This window comes from Grus americana, chromosome 2 (genome assembly GCF_028858705.1).
Source record: "Grus americana isolate bGruAme1 chromosome 2, bGruAme1.mat, whole genome shotgun sequence".
NCBI classification, from domain to species: Eukaryota; Metazoa; Chordata; class Aves; order Gruiformes; family Gruidae; genus Grus; species Grus americana.
Genome location: NC_072853.1, coordinates 94,126,664 through 94,148,444, shown reverse-complemented (window position 1 = coordinate 94,148,444; position 21,781 = coordinate 94,126,664). Strand labels below are relative to the sequence as shown.

The 21,781-nt window shown below is 39.7% G+C and overlaps 1 protein-coding gene across 7 annotated transcripts in view; it reads right to left on the bottom strand.

Annotated features, from left to right (window-relative positions):
- FARS2 (phenylalanyl-tRNA synthetase 2, mitochondrial) overlaps window positions 1–21,781 on the bottom strand; it is a 251,593-nt gene that overhangs the window by 117,162 nt on the left and 112,650 nt on the right. For 6 of the 7 annotated variants that reach the window (XM_054818758.1, XM_054818757.1, XM_054818763.1 and 3 more), the window contains one exon: window positions 15,887–15,958. The exons of the other annotated variant lie outside the window; for it this stretch is intronic. In XM_054818758.1, the coding sequence (XP_054674733.1) occupies window positions 15,887–15,958 (72 nt within the window). The remainder of the gene's footprint in view (window positions 1–15,886; window positions 15,959–21,781) is intronic. 7 annotated transcript variants of the gene reach the window in all.

Genomic DNA, 21,781 nt, shown 5'->3' with positions numbered 1-21,781 from the left:
TTCTGCAATCCATCACTCAATCTGGTGTTGGTTGTTTTTTTCAAATGAAAACAAAACCCCACACATGCACTCACACACCCCTTTAAGAATATTGCAGGCAGTTGCTTACAGTCAACAAAATAAAAACGTGAGACTTTAGGGGTTCCCACAAGCTACCAAAGACACAAAATGCCCAATTATGCAAGACATTAAATTTTGCATAGGATTAGCTAACATGGTGAACTGCTGAGCTTCACATCCTATAAAGTCTATGCAATCCCTGCAAATAATATTAAATAGTATTTTTTCCCTTCTTTCCTTATATCTTTACAAATAATTATTTGGATTTTACTTTAACATTTTGGAAAGCAGAAACCTCTGCCAGGAATACAATACTTCACATCATAATCCTGATATAAATCACAGTTCACTCAAATCAAATAGATCCTGATGCAAACAAACAGAACTCCAGGTCCGCTCAGTTGTTCAGTAACCACTGCCTTGACTTTGATGCTACAATTTCATTAATGTTCTTGTTCTGAAACTCTCACATCACTGACAGGAGCTAGATTTCTGCTACCAAAAAATAAGCATAAAAGGATTATGTCCTAACATATACTAAAAAAGCAAATTAGAGATCTTTGGAAGATGCCTTACCAAAAAAAGACAAAGCAATGCATGCTTTTGTGGTTAAATTTCCTTGACATATCTATAATCTTGTTATTACAGTCTGTAAGAAAAAAAAAAAAAAGAAAAAAGCCTGTAAAGGTACCCAAATACTAATTAGCAATGCCATGTTTAAGTATCTAATTGTCACTTGGAAGCTGGCCGTTTCTGTACCATGCAGTGATTTTGGATTGAAGTTAAATATAAGAAATAGTAGGAATTACCAAAGCAACATACAGGTACGTAAAACCATCTAGACCAAAGGGGATCTCATGCTGCAACTCCTCCAATACTAATAAGGGATTGGAAAATTGATAATGCCAAGCAGAAAACTCCCCTACAAGGAGACCTCACCATCTGGCTTATCTCAAACCCAAAGGGAATTAAACAATAAAAGATAATAATTTTCCAACAGTGATGCAGCAGTGCAGAGTGGAGGACAAGAACCAGCCACAGCCTAGAGACTAATGTTTATGAAGCATTTTTATAGCACGGTTCCTTGTATTTTCCTGCAAACATCAAGCCTTAAGGAAGTACTACAATTAACCTCATCTTAGAAATGAAGAAATTTGAAGCATACTAGTCATTTACTCAAAGAAACCAAATCATTATCTGAGTGAATGACACAGCTCAGAATTATTGATTTCTAGAATTGATGTCTGATTCATGAAAATACACTTCAACAGAAGTTTCTGTACTCTGCTCCAAATTCACGAAGCTTTTGAACTTCCAAACGTATTAAATTCTACACGACGATGCTCTTTAACAGAATCTTAATTATACAGTTTTAAATTACTTCATCTAATCAATTACCTACTCATACCGTTTGTGAGGAATCTTATGACAAATTGAAAACAAGTTAAGAATCCAGGATGTACGTTTAAAATTCTTAATTAGTTCATTTTATCAGAAGACACTGAGACTATAAAACTTCCTTACTCTATACCTCAAGATCTGCCATTTATGAAAAAGCTACAGTTAATAAAATATACGATTGTGAATGTGCAGTATACTGCATGTATGGGAAAATAAGCATCATCAAGTTTTGCCTTGTCAGCTAACTGCTAAGCATTCCTGGCTAGAAAGGAAAGTATGCAATATTTGGTTATCACACTTATCTACTGTAGATTTTTCCCACATCTTTCACTGATACAAATATTACTGGTCATGAGACAGAACAGCGAGATGGACCACTGTTCCGCTGGAGCACAGAATTTGCTAACTTTCCTTTCATCATCTCTTTTTCATTAACATACTTTTTAAATATGCATACCTCTAAGAATGCAAACCACAAAATACTATAAAATCACTATAGCTGCACAGGCATGACTTGGTATTAAAAATATTACAAACTCAATAGAATCATCACAATTTCATTTTCCTTGTCAGTTCCTAGCATGTATTGTGCACCAGTTGCACATAATCATAAGAGGTTTTTAGCTTCTATGCACTGTTTTCATCATGGCTGCCTGCTTTCCTGAACAATTTAAAATGTCATCAGCCATTAAAATACAACCAGATTAATCAAGTTGTACTTGGATAATTATCACATGAAGCTTGCACATATGTTAGCATAAGCTTTCTTTCTACAAAATGCATGTAATTCCCCCAAGTCAGATAAGACAGGATATGCTCTAAGGCATAGCAATGCTTGAATGAATGTAAATCCCTCCTACTTTTTGTTGTCACAATACAAACAGAAGCTCTTCTGCCGAACTCTAAGAGTCACCAACAGCAGCAGATTTCAGTACGTATTCATTTTGAGTCCTCAAAAATAAAATTAAATAAATAGGGCTTGCTTTTCCAGAAATGTATTCAGCTATTAAAATGAATTTGTGCTTTTCATAGGAAAAAAAAGGCTATAAAAAGGTACAAATTCTCATTTTGGATTTAAAATAAATCCTCTGCATATCTATGCAACCTAGAATCAAAATTAATAGGCTTCTAGATTCATGTAAAGAAGGTCTACTCTGAAACAGGCTTGCAGATTACGTGAAGTCAATTGGCCAGAGTTAGAACTTGCACATGAGAGGCAGAACAAAAGATCACCAAGCACAAGAGCACAAGATGGAAAACAGAATGAGAGGTAAAAAGGAAAAAAAAACCAAAACACCCCACATTTGCACAGACTGGTCTGCATAACAAGCTCAGCTGGTGTGAATTAGTATAAAAGCTCCTCCAACATCAGTGAAGCTGTGCCAATTTAGACCAGATGAGATCTAAGCTGTCATTAGCCAAATGGCAAAAGAAAAAAAGAAAAAAGGCCCATTTCTTATTTTTTCCAATTTCCATACACGTGCACACAAAAATATATCATTGGCTTCACTGCTGTTATTCCTGGTTTCCCACAGCATAAGTAGGAGAAGATCAGAAGTATTGTGGTTCCACAGGTTTGCTCATAAACATCTATTGATTGCACAAGCGCTTGAGCTATCCAACACCTCCTGTAACAACATTTCAGATCAGAGTAAATTCACGTTATTTCAGATTTCGTAAGAAAAAAAACCCAGAAAGACAGGCCAGACAAAGTAGGAGGATTCCTGACAAGCTGTAATTTTTATTAGAAGCCATATGACTGGCTTTGGAAAACTTCACCCTTAAAGTAGTCAGAAAAATTCAAGGGTTGTAAGCACATAGAGCAAACCAAGAAGAGCAGAAACAGGACAGTGCCAACTCCTTCACCAACATGGGGAGATGAAAGAAAGTTTGGACCAGCATCTGCGCTTTGTCACTCTCCAAGTTCTCAACAGGCAGAAGGTCCAGCCATTACACAGTTCTGCACAGCTGATACTAACCTGATATTAACTCACAGCACAGAGAGGAAGTTGAATTCAGTACAATTGCTAGTCACATTGTTCTTTCCTTGGTTTAGCTTTAGTGAATATTTACAATACATTTAGGCAATCCGTTCAGACGAACAGAATAGCCCTTTCCTCTCCCTGTTTTGCTGCCAGAGAAACTGCAAGGATGTCTACACGGCGCACAAAGGTTAAAGGTATACGGGCCACTTCTTGAATGAGCTAATTCAGCTGCCAATTCTGGTCTAGCCAGGTCAATAGGAAGCTCCAGGAAGAACAATTTATCCCACTTGTTTCTTGCCGAGGTAAACCAGCCAGCTAGTCTATTTGTGGCAAACATATCTCGACGATTTACTCATCTGCCAAGATTGCAGAACACACGTGCCTCTTCCAGTGACCCCCAAACTGGTGCGCTATTCCCCAATCTTCTGCTCCTATCACTAATCTCAAGATAAACTCATCAGTACACCAGCTTTATTAGTCCAGCTTAAATTGGCCAATCTGCCAGCTATTACCACAGAATCACAATTGTGTACTGATCCTCGCAAATTTTTGACCTCAAAATTCATGGTCACACAGACATGCTATGACAGGAAAACTGCACGGTCTGCCTCTATCAGTCTTTCCTCTCTTTGAATCCACATAGTTCAAGTAAGAAAGGAAGGTGAATCTGCACAACCGCACTACGAGCAATGCACACAAATAATTGTGAAGATGGACTGTTCTCTGCCCTTAAACTGCTCTGTATTCTGTGACCATGAAGACTGCCAGAAAAACCCAAAGGCTACCAGAGTAAAAACTGGCCAAAAAACTTCCAAGAGACTTACATGCAAATATCTCCCACTCCTCCCAGCTACCACTGAAAAGAGAAGGTACAAATTCTGTGTTTCATATGCGTTGTAAAGATATTCCGCTTGCCTGTATGTGCCAAAAAGGAACACAGTACCAGGAGATGATTAGAGGAAAAAGAACATTACGTTGCAGGAAGAGCACTGATGGTATCACGTTTGACACTGTTTGATTGAGCCAAGAAACATACCCTTGGGCCCTCCGTACCACTACGGAGCTCTTCTATGTATTTGCCATGGTTGATACATTTGCTTTAACACTTCTACAAATTTGATCTAAAAGATTAATAAAAAATAAGACAAGTGAAAATGATCAATAAGGATTTTAAAGTATTCCAGAAGCTTACAGTGTTCTCTTAAGGTAGCATAAGCATAGGTTTCACTGGTGAAAAAAAGGCACAAGGCTATCACTCAGGTTGTTAAATGGTGCCTGTCAAAAAAAAGCCAGGTCTGATTATTTCAACAATAGCAGCCAAATCCATCTGGTGCTCAGTGACCATCCAGAAAGCACTTACAAGCTTCAAAGGACTGAGTTACTACGGCGGATCCTCAAGATATATACACAAAATCATTACTAATCAATTTTTATTTCGTAAGTTTTCTTTGGCCTTCTCCTTTAAAGCTCAACTGAGTGACAACAATGGTTTCTTGATGAATTCAGAGCAAAATGGTGCTAGGGGCAAACTTCTGAAGCCAAAAGTAAACACTCTACATTCAGAGCCATCCTGGTTCTAATTTTGTGAGATTTGATTTTACTGTTCAATGAAGTGTCTTCCAACAGCTGTGCTTTGGGGGAGCACAGACACAACAAAAAGCAGGTGCATATCACAGCAGTTCTGGTTTCATATCCCTGATGGTTTCAAAATCCAGCAAATGTTTACTTTTGGGCATCAGCTCATCTACAGTCCTGCAATTAGAAGTGCCCAGAAACTGGGCATCACTGAAACTGATGATGCCCTGAGAAGGGCAACTGCAGAGACCTTGCAGGAGTAGGACCATAATGATTTAATTATCACACACAATAGCAGAACTGACCACAGTGGAACACACAAATATCACAGCACCAAAGGAAAGAATTCACTGAAGAACCTCTTTGCAACACACAAAATTGGAAAATGGCTGAGGTGGGAAGGGACCCTTTGAGATCATACAGTCCAACGCCCCTGGCTCAAGCAGGGCCTGCTGGTATTGGTTGCCCTGGACTGGGTCCAACTGGGTTTTGAGTATCTCCACAGATGGAGCAACACAGGTCAATAATCTCCAGCTGAATTGACTAGGACAGCTCATAATCTTTTTTTTTTTTCTTTTTTTTTCTTTCAAACCCTGAAAAAGACTTAATTTTATAGGCTCGTTAAAAACCACAAGCCTCACAGAGCAATTCCTGCTTTCTGAAAATAAGCTGGAAAAATACACAAGCCACTACTCTGGATTGTAACAAACACAATGGACAAGCAATTTGAAAATAATGAACGGCAAAGTAAAAAGCGAGAAAGTTGACTTCCATGAGTAAGGCACAAACACTGTTGGAGAAAGCCTCAAATCCCTTCCAAGGATCTTCAGCTGTTTGGGATTCCAGATGGACAAGACAAAGTGATCGGTCATCTCTCCATGGATCCTGTCTGACATCTTTAGATTTTAATCTTTGAAAAAAAGATCCTTTAAGCAATAAAAAGGCCTGTAACACATTTGTTACTCAGGAACTCTGAAAAACATTCCAATAGGAGGGTAATACAAAAATCTTCATCTTTATGAAAGACCTCAATTACAGCCAAAAGCAAAGTATTACTCTACACAACTCCCAGCTGCTCCTCCATATCAGCGCAAAAGAAGAGAAAAGAATATTTTTAATCCATCCTTCCTGGCAGAAAACGCACAAGCTAATGTTTCAAAAGAATAAACAACATCTGTTTTGGAGGGGGTAGATTGAGAAAAAAATCATAAGCCAAACTGCAGATAACCTAAGTGCACAAATTTATAAGAGACCATGATAAATGTGTGTTGATTATTTGCTTAATACATCTGGAACGTATTTCCTCATTTATGCAATAGGATGGTGGGGTTTTTTCCCCACAAAGATCCTCCACTGGGACTCATAAAGGCAGTAATATTTTAGGAAGTCACTATTACACTAAGAATAGCAGAGACTGTCTTGCATTTTCTTGTTCACAGCTTTATAATTAACAAAGTAAAAATGTAGGCTGTTATATTTGATGGAAGTTTCCCTAGAGAGATCAAATAATCTAAAGCAGCAGCAGTGATGTATAATTCTGAATATAAGAGTGAATTTCTTTTTATGGTGTAAACAGTCATAGTCAAGTAGATGGGTCTTAGTGGTTGCCACTTGCATTCCTAAGGGCACCTGCAAGAAAGTCAAGTTGCTCTCTGCCACATCTTAGGACAGTTACTAAAGTATTATTCTTAATTTATGTCATATTGGCAAATGCATGTTTATAGGCAGGGGCACTTTATCATCGACATTACAGTGCTGAATCTGGAATCAATATTGCAAATTTAAGGGCAGATCTTCAGAATAACAAGGAGTGAACAAACCCCTCCACAGAAACACAGTTTTTCCAAAATTTGGCCCTTCTTACTGCAAAAACAAAATTAAATAAAATCTCTGCTATGCTTAGTGGAGTTGACTGTGTGATCGCATATACATAACAATGCACATTTATAGATTTACACAGAGATAGATTGATGTGTATACACCACACAAAGACATACCATCTTTCTGAACTAATATTTTCAGAATTACAAAGAAAAAAGATTTTTTCAGACCGAAACGGCTGATAAGAACTAAGCATGCTGATGAAACACACTACTTCCACTTGAGGGCAAGGCTTAGTAGAGATACCCTAGAAAAATAACAGTAGAGTACAATAGCCGGAAGGAGCAGCCTGAAGTATAATGCCAGGAGAGGAGAGACGACACACATCTCGTCTCTTTTCCTGGTGGCCTAAAAGAATACTAAACCAGACCATGCCACAGGCTTTCGAGGTACGAATCGCGGCTGCTACAAAGCGAGAAAGTAGTGCCAGCATTTCTCCCTCAGTGCTGCAGGGGCATATGCTCCTACAACACACAGGACCAACACGAAAGACGCCCAACATCTGCTATAGTTGCGGATACCACAGAAGCCCCCCTCAGCCTGTAGGTCCTCAACAAGATTAAATTTTCTGTCTTAGCCACACACAGCTGAAAAGCTCTTTTTTCCAACTACAACTCCCTCTTGCAGAGAAAAATGTTCCTACACAAATAATTTCTACTCTCTGAACACCCTTCCACCTTGAAATTCCTTCACCCGCCCTTCTGCTGACTTCTGCACTTTATTGCTGAGGATCCACCTCGCCTGAACCAAACTGCTGTCTGGAGAGAGGTGGTGGCTGTTAGCAGCACATGTTGGAAGCACAAGCATTAGATAGCCATGTGTCAACATTTCTCATTTTGCTTGGTCCCTCAACTCTTTGGCAACCAGGTACAATGGTAATATTGGGGATGGATAGTTAACTTATTTTTGATGATGTAACATGACAGCTATTGAGACCTCTGGGATTTTCCAACATATACAAACCTTTCTTCACCCACTCCATTATACGTTATCCCAACAAACATGCACACAGCTTAGCAGTACACCCTTTAAAATGTATTACAGCATCTAGATACATGAGCAGATTTCAAAAAAAGATAAAACACCTCCTGTTCACATTATTTTCAAAGGAAGTTTTAGTATCTGGCCCCTCAAAAAAAAGAATCTTTTCATTATGGGCATCAGCAGTAGGAATCAGAGTGAAAAGTATGGCCCTCTGATCTCTACCTCTTTTAAGTACCAATACCTATGAAATCAAGAGCACATAAGAACGAGATGGTACCACAGAGTTCCAGTTATGTGTCCAATAACAGCCAATGCGGTTGCACTGCCATTACCACTAAGACAGTTGTTCACTACTGAAGATTATCACCACACAACAGTCACGAAATGCAAGTTATTCCATGAATTTCTTCTGTTGGAAGTGAAGGAAACATGTATGGTTCTGTTCATTTTTCCTTCTGTGATTCTTGTTTGGGAAGCAGCTGTAAAAACACAACTGCCGCAACGCTCCCTCATGATTTAATCAGCTTTCAGCAAAATTTGATGACATGCCTAAATATAAACATTTCTAATACAGTCAGGCATGAAACAATCCAGACCAGAAGAGAGACAGGTGGAAAACCCTGGAAAATAGCAATGATATCGGGCAGAAAAATGAGAGAAGATGGTAAAGCAAGGCAGTCAGATTCTACCTTGATCTGACTCTTGGGACTAAATGCCATGGGTAAGGAGAAGAAAGGGCTACACCCTCACAACCATCACCTTACTTGTTCTCTTTTCGTGTAACATAAACCATCTGTTGTCCCCGAGATTCATTCAGGACAGTGGCCACAGAGGAGGTTGCGGCAATCAGGCACGGAAGTACAGTGTTTGCAAACGGTCTTTTGTGGATCCCAAAGATTGCACATTCAAAGGTCACAGCTCCCCAAGTACTCTAGAAGAAATACATTGAAGTTTCAGATGCTGTTTTGTTCTGCTTAAGAATACACTTAGAGGAGAAAAAAACCGAAACAACTAAGGTAAGTGATCACGTTTGCCCTTCTTTTATTTAACACAAAATATCTGTGAGCAAAACTTTTGATTATGGTACAATGCTCTTGCATCATGTGTGAACGAGTCACTGAATGCAGTTATGCTTCTGAAACAGCATGAATAAGTAACACAAGAGGAGAACAGAGTATTCAGTAAACACCTAAGGAGAGCATCACGTTAAATTCTGATTCATCTGGGAAGGAACTATGCTACACTGAACACCATAATTATGCATTTTGTCTTAAATATGCTCTTAATAGAAAGTGTCTATGCTCTTTTTTTGGCACTGGCTGTGCACATAATACAGAGCTTAGAACTAATGTGCTGTACCTGCCAAGTATAAAGTATAAAGTTCAGTACATTTTGGTCTTTTTGTTAACCTGTTGTTTACTTTTGTGCCGTTTTTGAAGCATTTAACATGTACTAAATGCACCAGCTGAAAAGTATCCAGAATCACTGGTCATTCGTACATTCAGTCATCCACCCATTTGAGCATGTTCAGTAGAATACAGGAATGCGCACAGGTATTTAATAAGAACATGCACCACAAGTTTTGTATATGAAGAATTGCTGAGAGGAAGATTGAAATCTTTCTGAAACCTTCAGGACTTTTTTTTCCCCCTGAGACTATAATGTAGCTAATTTATCACGCACATTTCAGCCGAAATTTATGTGAAAAACTGACAAATGCCATCTTGGTAGGATTCAAGAAATGATTTTGCTATTCCAGCATCCTATAAAACTGTCATACAATACCAATTCTGTCAATCAACAGTGTCAAATTCTGAAAGCGTCTCTTTGTTCTAACTGGTTAGTACTACTGCATTTTACAGAAAAACGTTAGCCAGGTCAGATTTCAAAGATGACCAGCTCTTAAGATAATCTGAAACTTCAGGCAGCAGAGAACAGAGACCGTTAAAGAGTGTAGCCTGCAAAATAAAATCCTTTGTTGAGAATTCAAAGCCTTTTTTCAGCAGGAAAAAATACAAAAGCATACATTCTTTAAATATATATTTAGCCTCTTGGCCTTACTCCACAAAGGTGCTCTTCAGCACCCAGAGCACAGCCAATAATTTGTTGTTACAGCCTGACTTTCCTGATACCATTTTGCTTTGAGCTTCTAAAAGGGTTTTAAATTCCCAAATAGTCTAGTCTCACTTCATGCAGTCTGTTCCATTTTTGGAATATAATCACTAAAAATAGCCTTAATTAGCATTATATAACAACAGGAGGAAAAAACAATCAGAAATTCAGAAGAAACAGCTCTGTAAATTTTGGGCATTGACTGAGAAAAAGTACAGCTGATCCATCAACGATGTCTGAAGCAAACTGCCTGAAGAGAAATATCAATTTCAGAATCAATCAGAAACTGTATTTGTAATTGCGCATAACGATAAACATGTAACTAACACCACTCTGAATACAGAGGTATGGCCAGCTAGGAAACAGAAAGGTAAGGGGAAAAAAAAAAAAAAAGAATTAACTAATTAGCATCAAGATATAACATGTCTTTCTCCCTTTTCCACTAAATATCCAAGCTGTGTTCCTTCTCTGAAAGTAGAAGGAACTGTCTTACCTGAATGTTTAATTTCTAGCCCTGACAAAGTGCTGTTTAAATTACTTGTCAACTGGACAGAAATGTTGAGACGTATCATATCTGAAAGTCCATATCTGCTTGCACTCCCTCTGCCAGCTATGTACACTACAGCAGGTCTGCCTAAGTATTCCTCAGTACATGAAGGAGAAACATCTTCCCAAGGCCAGGAACTATCATTGAAGAGCAAAAGAACTGCTAGCCTTCAGAATTTACTCTATTTGTTGTAAATGATGACTGTCATTTTTATTTATATAGATAGATAAAAAGAAATAAAACTGTCGAAGTGACAGGTTACTGTGAACAACTATCCTTATCTGGCCCTCTACTAAAATCATAACCCTAAATGGTTGCTTTATGGTAGTTGCAACAGTGTGGGGCAGCGCTCCACTAAGCTCCTTCTTTCAAGAGTGGTAGAGAAATGGATTATCCTTCTTTTTTCCTTTCCTTTTTCCCCCTGATACTATCAACTTTTTTCCTGCTAGTATTACCTACCTTTATCTCTACAAATACATCTTGCAAAATTGAGGATGGTGGTTAAACATTTTCCAGCCAACGTGCTTCTGAGCCTGAAACTAAGACTAAATGCAATTTGACTGATTAAAATCAGAACTGTAGGAGTGCTGAAGAAGTCGGCGTTCAAATAAGTCCTAAGAAGCACATCTGAGCAGACAGATCACACATGTAGTACCTGGGGGGCCCTTCCTATTTCAGATATTCCTGAGTGAAAAGTATTAAACAGATATCCTCTGTTCCTCAATACTGTCTCCTTCACAGAATGGCTGCAGTGGGAAGAGACCTCTGGAGATTGTCTAGTCCAACCAGGGTCAATTAGAGCAGGTTATTCAGCACCGCATTGTATAGTTGGGTTTTCATTATCGCCAAGGATGGAGACACCATAACCCTGCCAGGCAAGCTGTTCTAGTATTCAACCACCCTCAACAGTAACAAAGTTTTTTCTTACATTTAAATGGAATTTCCTGTATTTCGGTTTGTGCCCACTGCGTCTCCTCCTGTCACTGGGCACCACTGAGAAGAGTCTGACTTCGTCGTCTTTAATCCTCCCCCCATCGAGTATTTACATACAGCGAGAAGATCCCCGTGACCATTCTCTCTTCTCAAGGTTCTCCCACCATATGACAGATGCTCCAAGCCTTTAATCACTTCCGTGGCCCTTTGCTGGGACTCACTCCAGCATGTCCACCTCCCTCTTGTACTAGGGAGCCCAGGACTGGACACAAATCTCCAGATGTGTCTCACCATTGCTGAGCAGAGGATAACGATCATCTCCCTTGACCTGCTAGCAACACCTTTTTTAATGTAGCCCAGGAAGCCATTGGCCGCCTTTGCAGCAAGGGCACATTGCTGGCTCACAGACAGCATGGTGTCCACCCAACTGTTTGGATAATAAACAGATACCCCAAGATGCAAACCATATTTTTCACTGTCTCTCCTGCAACTGATCTCATTCTTTCTCTCAAAGATCTTCTGTGCATTTCAAACAAAATGAAGTGCTGCATTTCTCCAAGCAGATTTTGCTGTATGTGGAGCCGGATGGCACTCTATTCCTTCCTAAATTAACCTAACCTGAAACGTCCCTGGTCTTTGGTCTGTGATATCTACCCTCATCAGCTGGGACCCCTCTTGAACTTAACACCTGTCAGGAATGTAGCATAAGACTCATTTTGCCAAGATTACTTGTTTTTCCATAATACACTATATAGTCAACACAGAAAATGCAATACAGGATATGAAGAAGAAAAAATTTGAAACTGCCTGTGACAAGCATGAAACATTCAAAATCAGAAGCTGTATTCTTCCAGAGTGAAGCTTGAGAAAAACATCCTGAATATTGCTTACTGGTGGAGTTTTTTCTTCACAAATGTGACATCACATATTAACATCCTAAATTACCCCTAGCAGTTTGGCAGAATGCATGCCTACCAATTAATGAAATCACCACAACTTGAGCTGGATCAAGGAGACATTCCAAAAATACGCTACTCACTGTGAAGAATAAGCTGCTTGGAATTGCTACTTGGTCAACTCATGTAGAAATCAGGAGAGAGAAAAATACAAGGATTAATAAAGAGAATAATCTATGCTCTCTTGATAAACATAGAAACATTGGAATAGGAAGAAGCAGAATTGCACATAGGTGAAAGAACAAAGCAGCCTCGATTCTGTCTGACAACTTCACCTTTTGGTCTCAGAACAAGATTTCTCCCGTACTCCTAAAGCTGAGGGTTTATTTTGGCAAGTGTTCTTACTGATGGAACCCTGCTTCAGAAAACCATGCCTTGTTGTGGTTATAATTGATGGTTTATGCCTTTATTGAAGGAACTATGGAAAACAAATAGAAGATCAAAGGAAGGCTTTAACATCTTTATGATTGTCTTTGGACTTTCAGAGCATGCCTCCCTTAATTCCCCACTAACTTTGGAAATCTCTTACTGTAATGATTGTGCTGATGGCAGCATGTGTGAAACTATATTAAGCTTGAAAATACCTCTCTCTGATGAATAAAAGGAGACCCTGAAGTGCTAATTCCTCCAGCACACTCTTCTCACTTACTAGTCTTCAAGAAGCTGACTGAACAGTAGCTGGGAAACACTGAGTTGTAAAACTCTGATTCATATTCAGGAAGAGGTTGTGGGATAACAGCTTGCTTTGCTTTACACTTTCTGATTGTTTTATTAACACAAACTTTTAAAAAATTAAGCAAGGCCACTAGAACTTAGTTTCCCTTTTCACCATTTCCTGAATTTAGTTACAAACCAGAAATACTGCATGCGGGCTCTCTTCAGTCTAGGGATTCCTTTGCAACTCCAGTCCTTTTCCAGTACCGAGGTAACTTCTTTTGCTTGTGGGACCACTTTATAAAGCATGCCATCTGGAAAACTGACTTTGTATCATTATTACACTCAAGAGTTCTGAGATACAAAAAAAACAAGACTTGTTCATAAGAACTACAAAAATGGGACTGAAGAGTGCAGTGTCAGTCCCAAACTCAGTTTCACTCATCACCAAGACAAAGCTCACTCTAGCACAGCAAGATTCAAACAAACAGCAGCTACTGTGCATTCTTTCTTCGAGAGATAAGAAGGCTATTCCAGCCTCCTCTGCTCAACAGCTACATAAATCTAAGTCAATAAGGAGGTAAGAAGATCACTTTCTGTAGCAGCTTGTAGTTTTGATTCTCTTCAGTAAAGAAAAAAGAAAACCCTAGAACAGGCAGATCCACACCAGGAAACCTCAGTCCCTTCATTTCTGAGGGGAGAGAACAAGAATAGAAAGAAAAAAAATCATCAAAATAATCCTTTGAAAAGACACTACTCATAATTTCAAATGAAACAGCCCCTCTGTGTACAGTGAATTCATCACAACCTACTTGTTCAAACTGTCCACCTAGAGCTGGCAACCTTCTTTTTACTGGGAAGCTAAAAGGAGCCTGCTTCTCAAGTCCTCCCTACAACATGTTCCTTGTCTTTTTTACATAACAATAGCCCAGAATGACAATTTTGGATGCAGGACATACGTTAAAACACATCTTGCAGCACGTACACAGAGTTTCATGTACGTGGCTCAGGCTTTACTCCTTCACAGTTTTTCTTCTGAGGATTGAGCTTTGCTTCTAAGCAGAGAATCTAGATGTACAGATCCTAGATCTAGAAACACTTCAGCAGGGTAAGGACTAAGCTGTTTCAAATCTCTAATCCAGAAAAAAAGAAAATGGCTTTCCATGTTGCCAGCTTACTTAGTTTCACCAAGTCTTTCCATTTTTAGCAGACTTGTTTGCTTTCCATCCCCCCCCGCCCCGATTCTGACATGAGACTCTACAGCTTTCAGAGGCTTAAAAAGTAATGTTTAACTCTTGTGGCAGTGTAAAAATATGGCTTAGAAGCAGAACCAAAGAAAACCAAACCCACGCCTAGCATTTTTAAGCATCTTTTTTTAAATGCTTGGCATCATCTGTGATGTCTTCAACTAGAGCTAGCATGGCTTCTAGTGAGAGTGAAATCACAGCAAGGAGATGGAAGCAGCTGTATGACCCAGACATTAAGCTTCAATTGACAAGTTTCCTCCAAATACTAAAAATTCACAATAAAACTTTCGGTACCAAGTTGCAGCAGTGAGCAAATCCAGAAACATTTGACATAAATTAAAAATGAACAACGTGTAAGCTATATGAAATTTAGTATTAAGTACACAGTCAGCTTTTTAGGTTTTGAAATAAGGCACTAGCAGTGCCACAGCGTTTTCTGCACTGAACTGAGGTTTTGGAAACATTAAAGCTGGCTAAATTGCACACTTGGCAAATGGAGAGGGGAGCAAAGAGCAATACACAGAGACACACAGAGCCGTGAAGTTACTCCAGATCACGCCATAGACATCACTTCAACGAAGTGGCTGAAATAAGAGCCCCTTGCCTCTTCCAAAAGCCTGCCACCAGAATATTTTCCCAAGGAAAGAGATTTTAAGCACACATAGGTGACAGTTCAACTTAGTTCCTTGAGGCAGCTCTCAAGAAAATGCCAAATGGCACTCAAGTGAGCCCAGACATTACGTTCCCTGCTGCTCCACTACTCAGACCATATAAAGTAAATATTGAACAGTTTTTAGCAAAGCATATGCAAGAAAATCCAGATATTGCAGGCAGTTCTGATTGTCTTTATTACTGTGATGGCCTGGTTGAAGATGTTGTCCCACATGGGACTGCAGATCTGTCTTTCTGAGCACTCCATAAACAAATGCTAAGTGCTTCAAGGAAGTTACACCCTAAATAGATGGGAGGAAAGAAGCATTCTTAATCCTGGTTTTCATATGAAGAATTGAGTCATAAAGTGATACAACACATGCTCCACAAAGATGGTCATGCCCTTTCTATGTGCCTGTGTGCTTGTGGACAGTCCACAAAGGACCATTTATCTCTTGGTGCTCCATCATCCTCAGCTTTTAAGAAGTGCCTAGGAACCAAATTTCCCTCCCTTCACAGGAGCAGAACGGCTCCACAGTTCCAGGGAACCAACCCCATGAGGCACAGAGCATCACAACACTCAAATACCTCAGGGCAACTTGCCCTAAATGACCTAGACATAGTCACACAAGAAGGCAACAGCAGATCCAAGACTTCCTGACTCTCTACCCGCAACACCGCTATGGTCTTTGTGCTATTTCATGGGTATTTCATAGGTAATGATTTTCACTCTTGCTATCTGTGTTAAAAATTGTCCAGTAAACAGAGGGGACACAGGATATTGAAGATGCCATCACTGAGATGAGCTACAAATTAAAGTACTGTTTGTGTTCTTTAACAATAGCGCATTTCAAAAAAGAACAGGATAGCATAAAGAAAATTTCACTTTTGCAACATTACCTTCTGCTTTATTCTTTTGTCTTTCTGCATTTGTCCCACACCATTGACATATCCTGTTAAACAGCTTCAACACTGCCAAAACATAGCCACAGTCAGCAATCTAAGAAAAAAAACCAACCAACAAACACCCAACCCTTGACCTTAGAGAGTCTTTTAAGATCTGAAAGGATTGTATAAACAACCTCTTTGCTTATTTCCATAGTTTTGCTGATTTCTCTGCATGGAAAGGTAGAAAAAATTACAAAATAAATATTTCAAAACAAATAAAATTAAAAAGTTAAGCATTCATTGTTTTACATTTCAGTTTGTTGCTTTGGAGCTGCTTCTGCTGAGGGTTAAAATCCATAAACTTCAGTAGAATTACTGCTGATTTCCACGCATCCAAATTGAATAGGTACATTCAAGATTATCTTTGATCCCTCTCTTACTAAACATTGACTATGCAGTAAGCAATGGGGTGCAGAGATGTTGCCAGGGATGCCAGTGCTTTGGAGCAGGCAGTGGTGTCCTGCCAGGCACGGGACACGGGAAGGATTCTTACCTATCGTCTTCATCAACAACACAAGAATTTCTGGATGCCATTCTGATAGTAGTTTTAACTGCTTACAAACCCAGGGAAAAAAATAAATCAGAAAAATAGCAAATTTGCTTTTTGAAAACCAAGCTGCAGTAATTAGGCATATTATTTCTAAATTAGAGTCAACTTCAGCAGGGTATGGGGAAACAGAAGGAAGAAAAGTAATTTGATTACAAACGCAGCAATGTGAAATAAATGTGAAAAGAGGGACTCTCTGCAATGGCATGCAGTGACAGGACAAGGGGTAATGGCCTTAAGCTGAAGGAAGATAGGATTAGATTAGATATGAGGAAGAAATTCTTCTCTATGAGGGTGGTGAGGCACTGGAACAGGTTGCCCAGAGAAGCTGTGGATGCCCCCTCCCTGGACGTGTTCAAGGCCAGGTTGGATGGGACTTTGGGCAACATGGTCTAGTGGAGGGTGTCCCTGCCCATGGCAGGGGGGTTGGCACTAGATGATCTTTAAGGTCCCTTCCAACCCAAACAATTCTATGATTCTATGAAATAAGTTATTGGGTGGACAAATCTCTAAATACTGCATTAAAATGTTTATTAATTATCTATTCTTGGGAAATACATAATATAGTGACAAAAAAGTTTTCTGATTTTTTTTTTTTTAAAGAACATGTAATTCTTCAGGTCCAAAACTTAGACAGATTGGTACATTAGGCTGAGAATTTAAGAGATATTAAGGGAATTTAAAGAATTTTCAATGATGCTAGTGACATTCATTTTCAATGTTAATAACCTATTTAACATGATAGCAGCTTAATAAGCTTTTAACTAGCAGAAATGAAATTACACTGCAATATGGCATTATTATTAACATTATGAAGAAAAAAACCCTACAGTTCCTTGCCCTCATCATTCAGATATTTTTATTCTATATTTCAGAGAGATCATTAGGAAATATTTTCTCTCCTCTTTCCACCTATGCAGGAAAATTCCAATCCCATTTGTTGGGATCTAAAATCTACGTGGGCATTGCAACAAGTGCAACCTGCCTGTCATCTTTGCTAACTTAGGTTCTAGAGTAAGCATTTTCTGTCTGTCTTTCACTCTGTGCAAAACCTCAAATACTAAATATCACTGTTATGGTTTATTGACCAATATAGGAAGCTCAAGCTATGCAAAATAACAAGTCTAACCCTCCCTCTCCCCTGGAATTAGAGGGTTCAGTTCCTGCCAGGTAAAAAGTCCACCTCTTTTTGAAATCCTGATCTATGTAACATGGCTGGATCCAGTTTCATTTTTCTTATGTGACTCACTCTTACCGTCTTATAAATCTTCTTGTAAAACGTGAAACCCCGAGTAGCATCTCTGTAAGACATCACCACCATCTACTTTGCCAGAATGCTCCATTTTACTGTAGGCAACCTATCATCTCCACCAACTGCCTCAAACACCTCTGTCATGAAGAGAAACCACTATATAAATTGCTCCTTTTATGTGATCAAAAATAACATTTTCCGCTACTTGTTTCATAAGTGCAACTCAGCACACATACCATGTAGTGAATGCTTGAAGCGTTGTATGCCAAATGCTTCCTTAAACTGAAAAAGAAACATCTCTCCCTGTCCTGTAAGTGCAATCACTTCATTTCACAAAGATTTCTGGAAACTACTTCAGAAGAGAACTAACATGGGTTCAAATTAAAATTTCAGTAGCCATATCTTAAAATGAAAGAAGTCAATCCAGACAAATTTAAAACATTTGTGTATTAAAGATTTGTATATCCTACTCACCTGTACATTGTACTATTTTAATACCAGCTTAGAGTATTTCTAATTTTTTTTTTCCCTTGAAGTTTTAGAGCATGTTACCATAATAAGTAAGGAAATGATGAAAGTTTCCTACTTGGTGAAGCTTGATGTGGAACGTTTTCTAATTGTCCTGCATCAGAGATTGTTTCTGAACATATTTTAAATGTACCAATATTTTATTAATAAAAGGCACTCGGCTAACTCCCTTCACCAAGACCACCTGCATGTTGCAGAGAGCCCATACATCTGAGACAAGCATGACAAGAGCTCCCGGCATCACTCTGTTCTTGAGGTGGTGCTTCTATAAGAAAGGGCTTGATTTGTTTTTGGCCTCCCTGAGGAAAACACCAAGGGTATTGATCACTGCCAATTGTTCCCAGGGACTGGCGATATACCCAGCCTGGAAATACAAATCCATTTTTCACGGGTTACTGAGCAGCAACCAGACAGTGATTTTTGGTCTCTACCAACCTGGGCCAGAGGCAAACTGGCCACCTGAAGGCGAAAGGCTCTGAACCCAATTACTAATCCCCCAAGCCGCTGACTCCCCTGGCTCCTTATTTATCATAACCCTGATATTTATCAGCAAATTGAGAGGCATCAGTACAACAAACAGAAAAGGTGTTGATATTTCCAATTCCATTTTTAATTACAGAAAGTCTCTGGCAAGGTTTCAAGCCCTTTTTGTGCCATAACATACTGTTACTCCTCTAGTGCTTGAATTCATACTGAGGAAAGAAAACAATCAAGTCTGCAACTTTTGATTACGCAGAAAATGAAAAAGAAAAATGCCACAGCACAGACGATTGGATGCTATAGCTTTGTACCTTGCACGGGTACATTGCACTGGATCCAAAGCAGTAACGGAAACTCTCTGGGACATCAGAACACGCTTGACAGTCCTTCACTCCTACTCCTTGTGCAACCAGATGTCAGGTTTTCTCAGTTTCCCCACAGAAGGTGATCTGTGGCATATTCTAGAATAATCTACATTATTCCGCTGAGTCAGAGCTTTATAAAACTCTGCAAGCTACCATGGAAGATATCAAAATAGGTGCTCAGCTGAGCTGCGATTTAAATCCTTCCTAACTGCAATACAATTATTCCAGTGATCTATGAAGAGATATGCTATATACCTAAACCAAGACAGTTAAACTACCACAGAACCATTACTAGAGATGTAGGAACAAGTAAGGACAGTCTTAGGAAAATGAGCCATTACGTTTTTAGAACTAAATCTACAGCAAGACTTTGCTCAAGAGTTGAAAGCAATTCTCAGTCGCCTTACGGTGAGCCAGCAACAGTTTCAGGCCTTCTAACCTGGGAAGTCCTCGTGCCCTGGGGCTCACGGGTTCTGGCAAGACCCCTGGACCTCCTTGGGGAAGCACTCACCAACCCAATCTCAGTTTCATTTCCACCCTGTTCACAAAAAGTAGGTGTCAAAGCTATCTTCTTAAGAAGACATGAGCACTGCCTGCACATTGCCAGCACCCCAAAGGGGGTGATGCATTAGTCCTCTCGCTTCCCCACCCACGCAGTGAGCATATACAACTCTCATTAGACAGAAGAGAAGGGTCTTGCTACGCTTCTCAGACTCACCTCAGAGCAAACAAGCTGTGCAAGGAATCAAAATGACCTGCCCAGGAAGAGCATCAGGAGTTCAGATTATTTTTTTTGTGGGGAGGTGGGTCTGAAGCTTCTCCTTTCCGGCACCGGAAAGCTTCCCCCAGTACCATAGGAAAGCAATTCTAGTTCAGAGCAGCAATGAAAGATACAGGAAAAAAAAAACCGCAGCAGAAAATGAAAAGCTATGAAAGTTGTGGCACACACAGGGAATGAGGAAAGTATCATAGCACCTGAGACAAAATGAACTAGCAATAGTGTGAAAGGGCAGACATAAAAAGGTACCATAAGAGAAGCTAGCACAGCAGGAGGCAACGATGCAAATGAATGGATGGGGACAATCAATGGATGTCTAACAGGGTTGTCAACCTCCTATTACAGAGATGGGATATGTTATGTAAGGCCCTAAACATAAAGTGTTTAAAACTTTCAGACAGAAAGAGACCTAGTAGAGAGATACGCCACAGTTTCAGGCACTCTGGGTAAAAAAAGAAAAAATATTTCACCACTAAACAAATTACATAAGCACAAGGTTGCAAAAAAGAAAAAAGTATTAACATAAATTGGTTTAGCTGTACAAGATTTATCAAGTTAGAATAAAGTATGTTTTCAGGCTACATTCATTCAGGCTTCAATTATATCGAGAAAGGCACTGAAATAATCAAATTATGAAGCCCCAACAGCATTTAATAATCACAAAAATGAAGCAGATGCACTAATAAAATTAACACTAATAAACTAGGTCAACACTGAGAAAAGAAAAGCGTGATGGAAGAGGAAGAGAGCTCCACCCAGAGATGCTCCTCCAGGGTGCCGGCTTTGGCGCTGCACTCCCTGCACAGCGCTGTGCAGTAATGACTACAGATGATGCGGCTCTTTGACCTCTTTAACACAGACATTGCTCACACTGTCTCCGTAGAATCTGTGCTTACTGCAGCTAGCATCCAAATGGCTCCTTGAAACAGAAACCTGTGAGGAAATGCTCCCTCTACCAGTAGTTTATCAACCCTCAGATTAGGAAAGAGGGCCTTTAAGCCTCCCAGGCTTATCTGCAGTGCAGCAGGAGCCTGGAGAGGCGAGTAGAGGACAGTCAGGAACTCACCAGCTCTTGAGTCACCCCACGATCTGTGGCTCAGGAAGGTAATTTCAGCACTAGGTCTCAGCTTTCCTTGCTCCGAGTATAAACATCACCCGCTCACCTTGCCTAAAATGATTAGAGAGAGAACGAACCTGACTCCAGCTGTGCTGCCCGTACTCTGCTGCCCCTTCCCGAAGCTGGGCAACCTTTTGTGCTGATTCCACATTTTGTGCTGACTCCACAAAAATCAAAGGAACAAAAGGTAGTCCTCAAATCCACAAGACTTTGGCTCCCGGTGTTTTGACACATAAAACGCTACATACAATAAACACCAAAGAGCGATGACAAGTTCTAGCCAAAGCAGCAAAACGCAGTGGAGAGCCAGAACTGCTCTGCTCCGTCTCAGAATCTGACCCACTCCTGTTATAAAACAGATGCATAAATGATTACAGCGATTATGCAGGGGAGCAAGATTATGCAAGCGCTAAGCACTGCTGTTATAATACAGATACACAAACGAGTATAAAGGGGCCTAGGGATGTGGCATTTCTCTTTAGCTTTCTTATGAAGGCAAAGAAAGAATGAGAACGAGGGGGCTGGATAATCGCAGTCAGATGGAATTATTTAGGCAGGAAAGACAGAAATCCTGTCTTTCTGCCAGGCACTCCCTTGCTCACACAGGGAAAGCTCCAGCACAGCAGCAAAACAGCAGAGGCCGAAGCGCAAAGGCAAAGAACTAAACTGTTCATTAAAACTCAGGATTGGAAAGAGCTGACAAGCATTATAGTGCCGCAGAAGATCATTCTTCTCAACTTTCTGGCACAGAAAAATCAGGAACAACTGCCATTAGAAAAA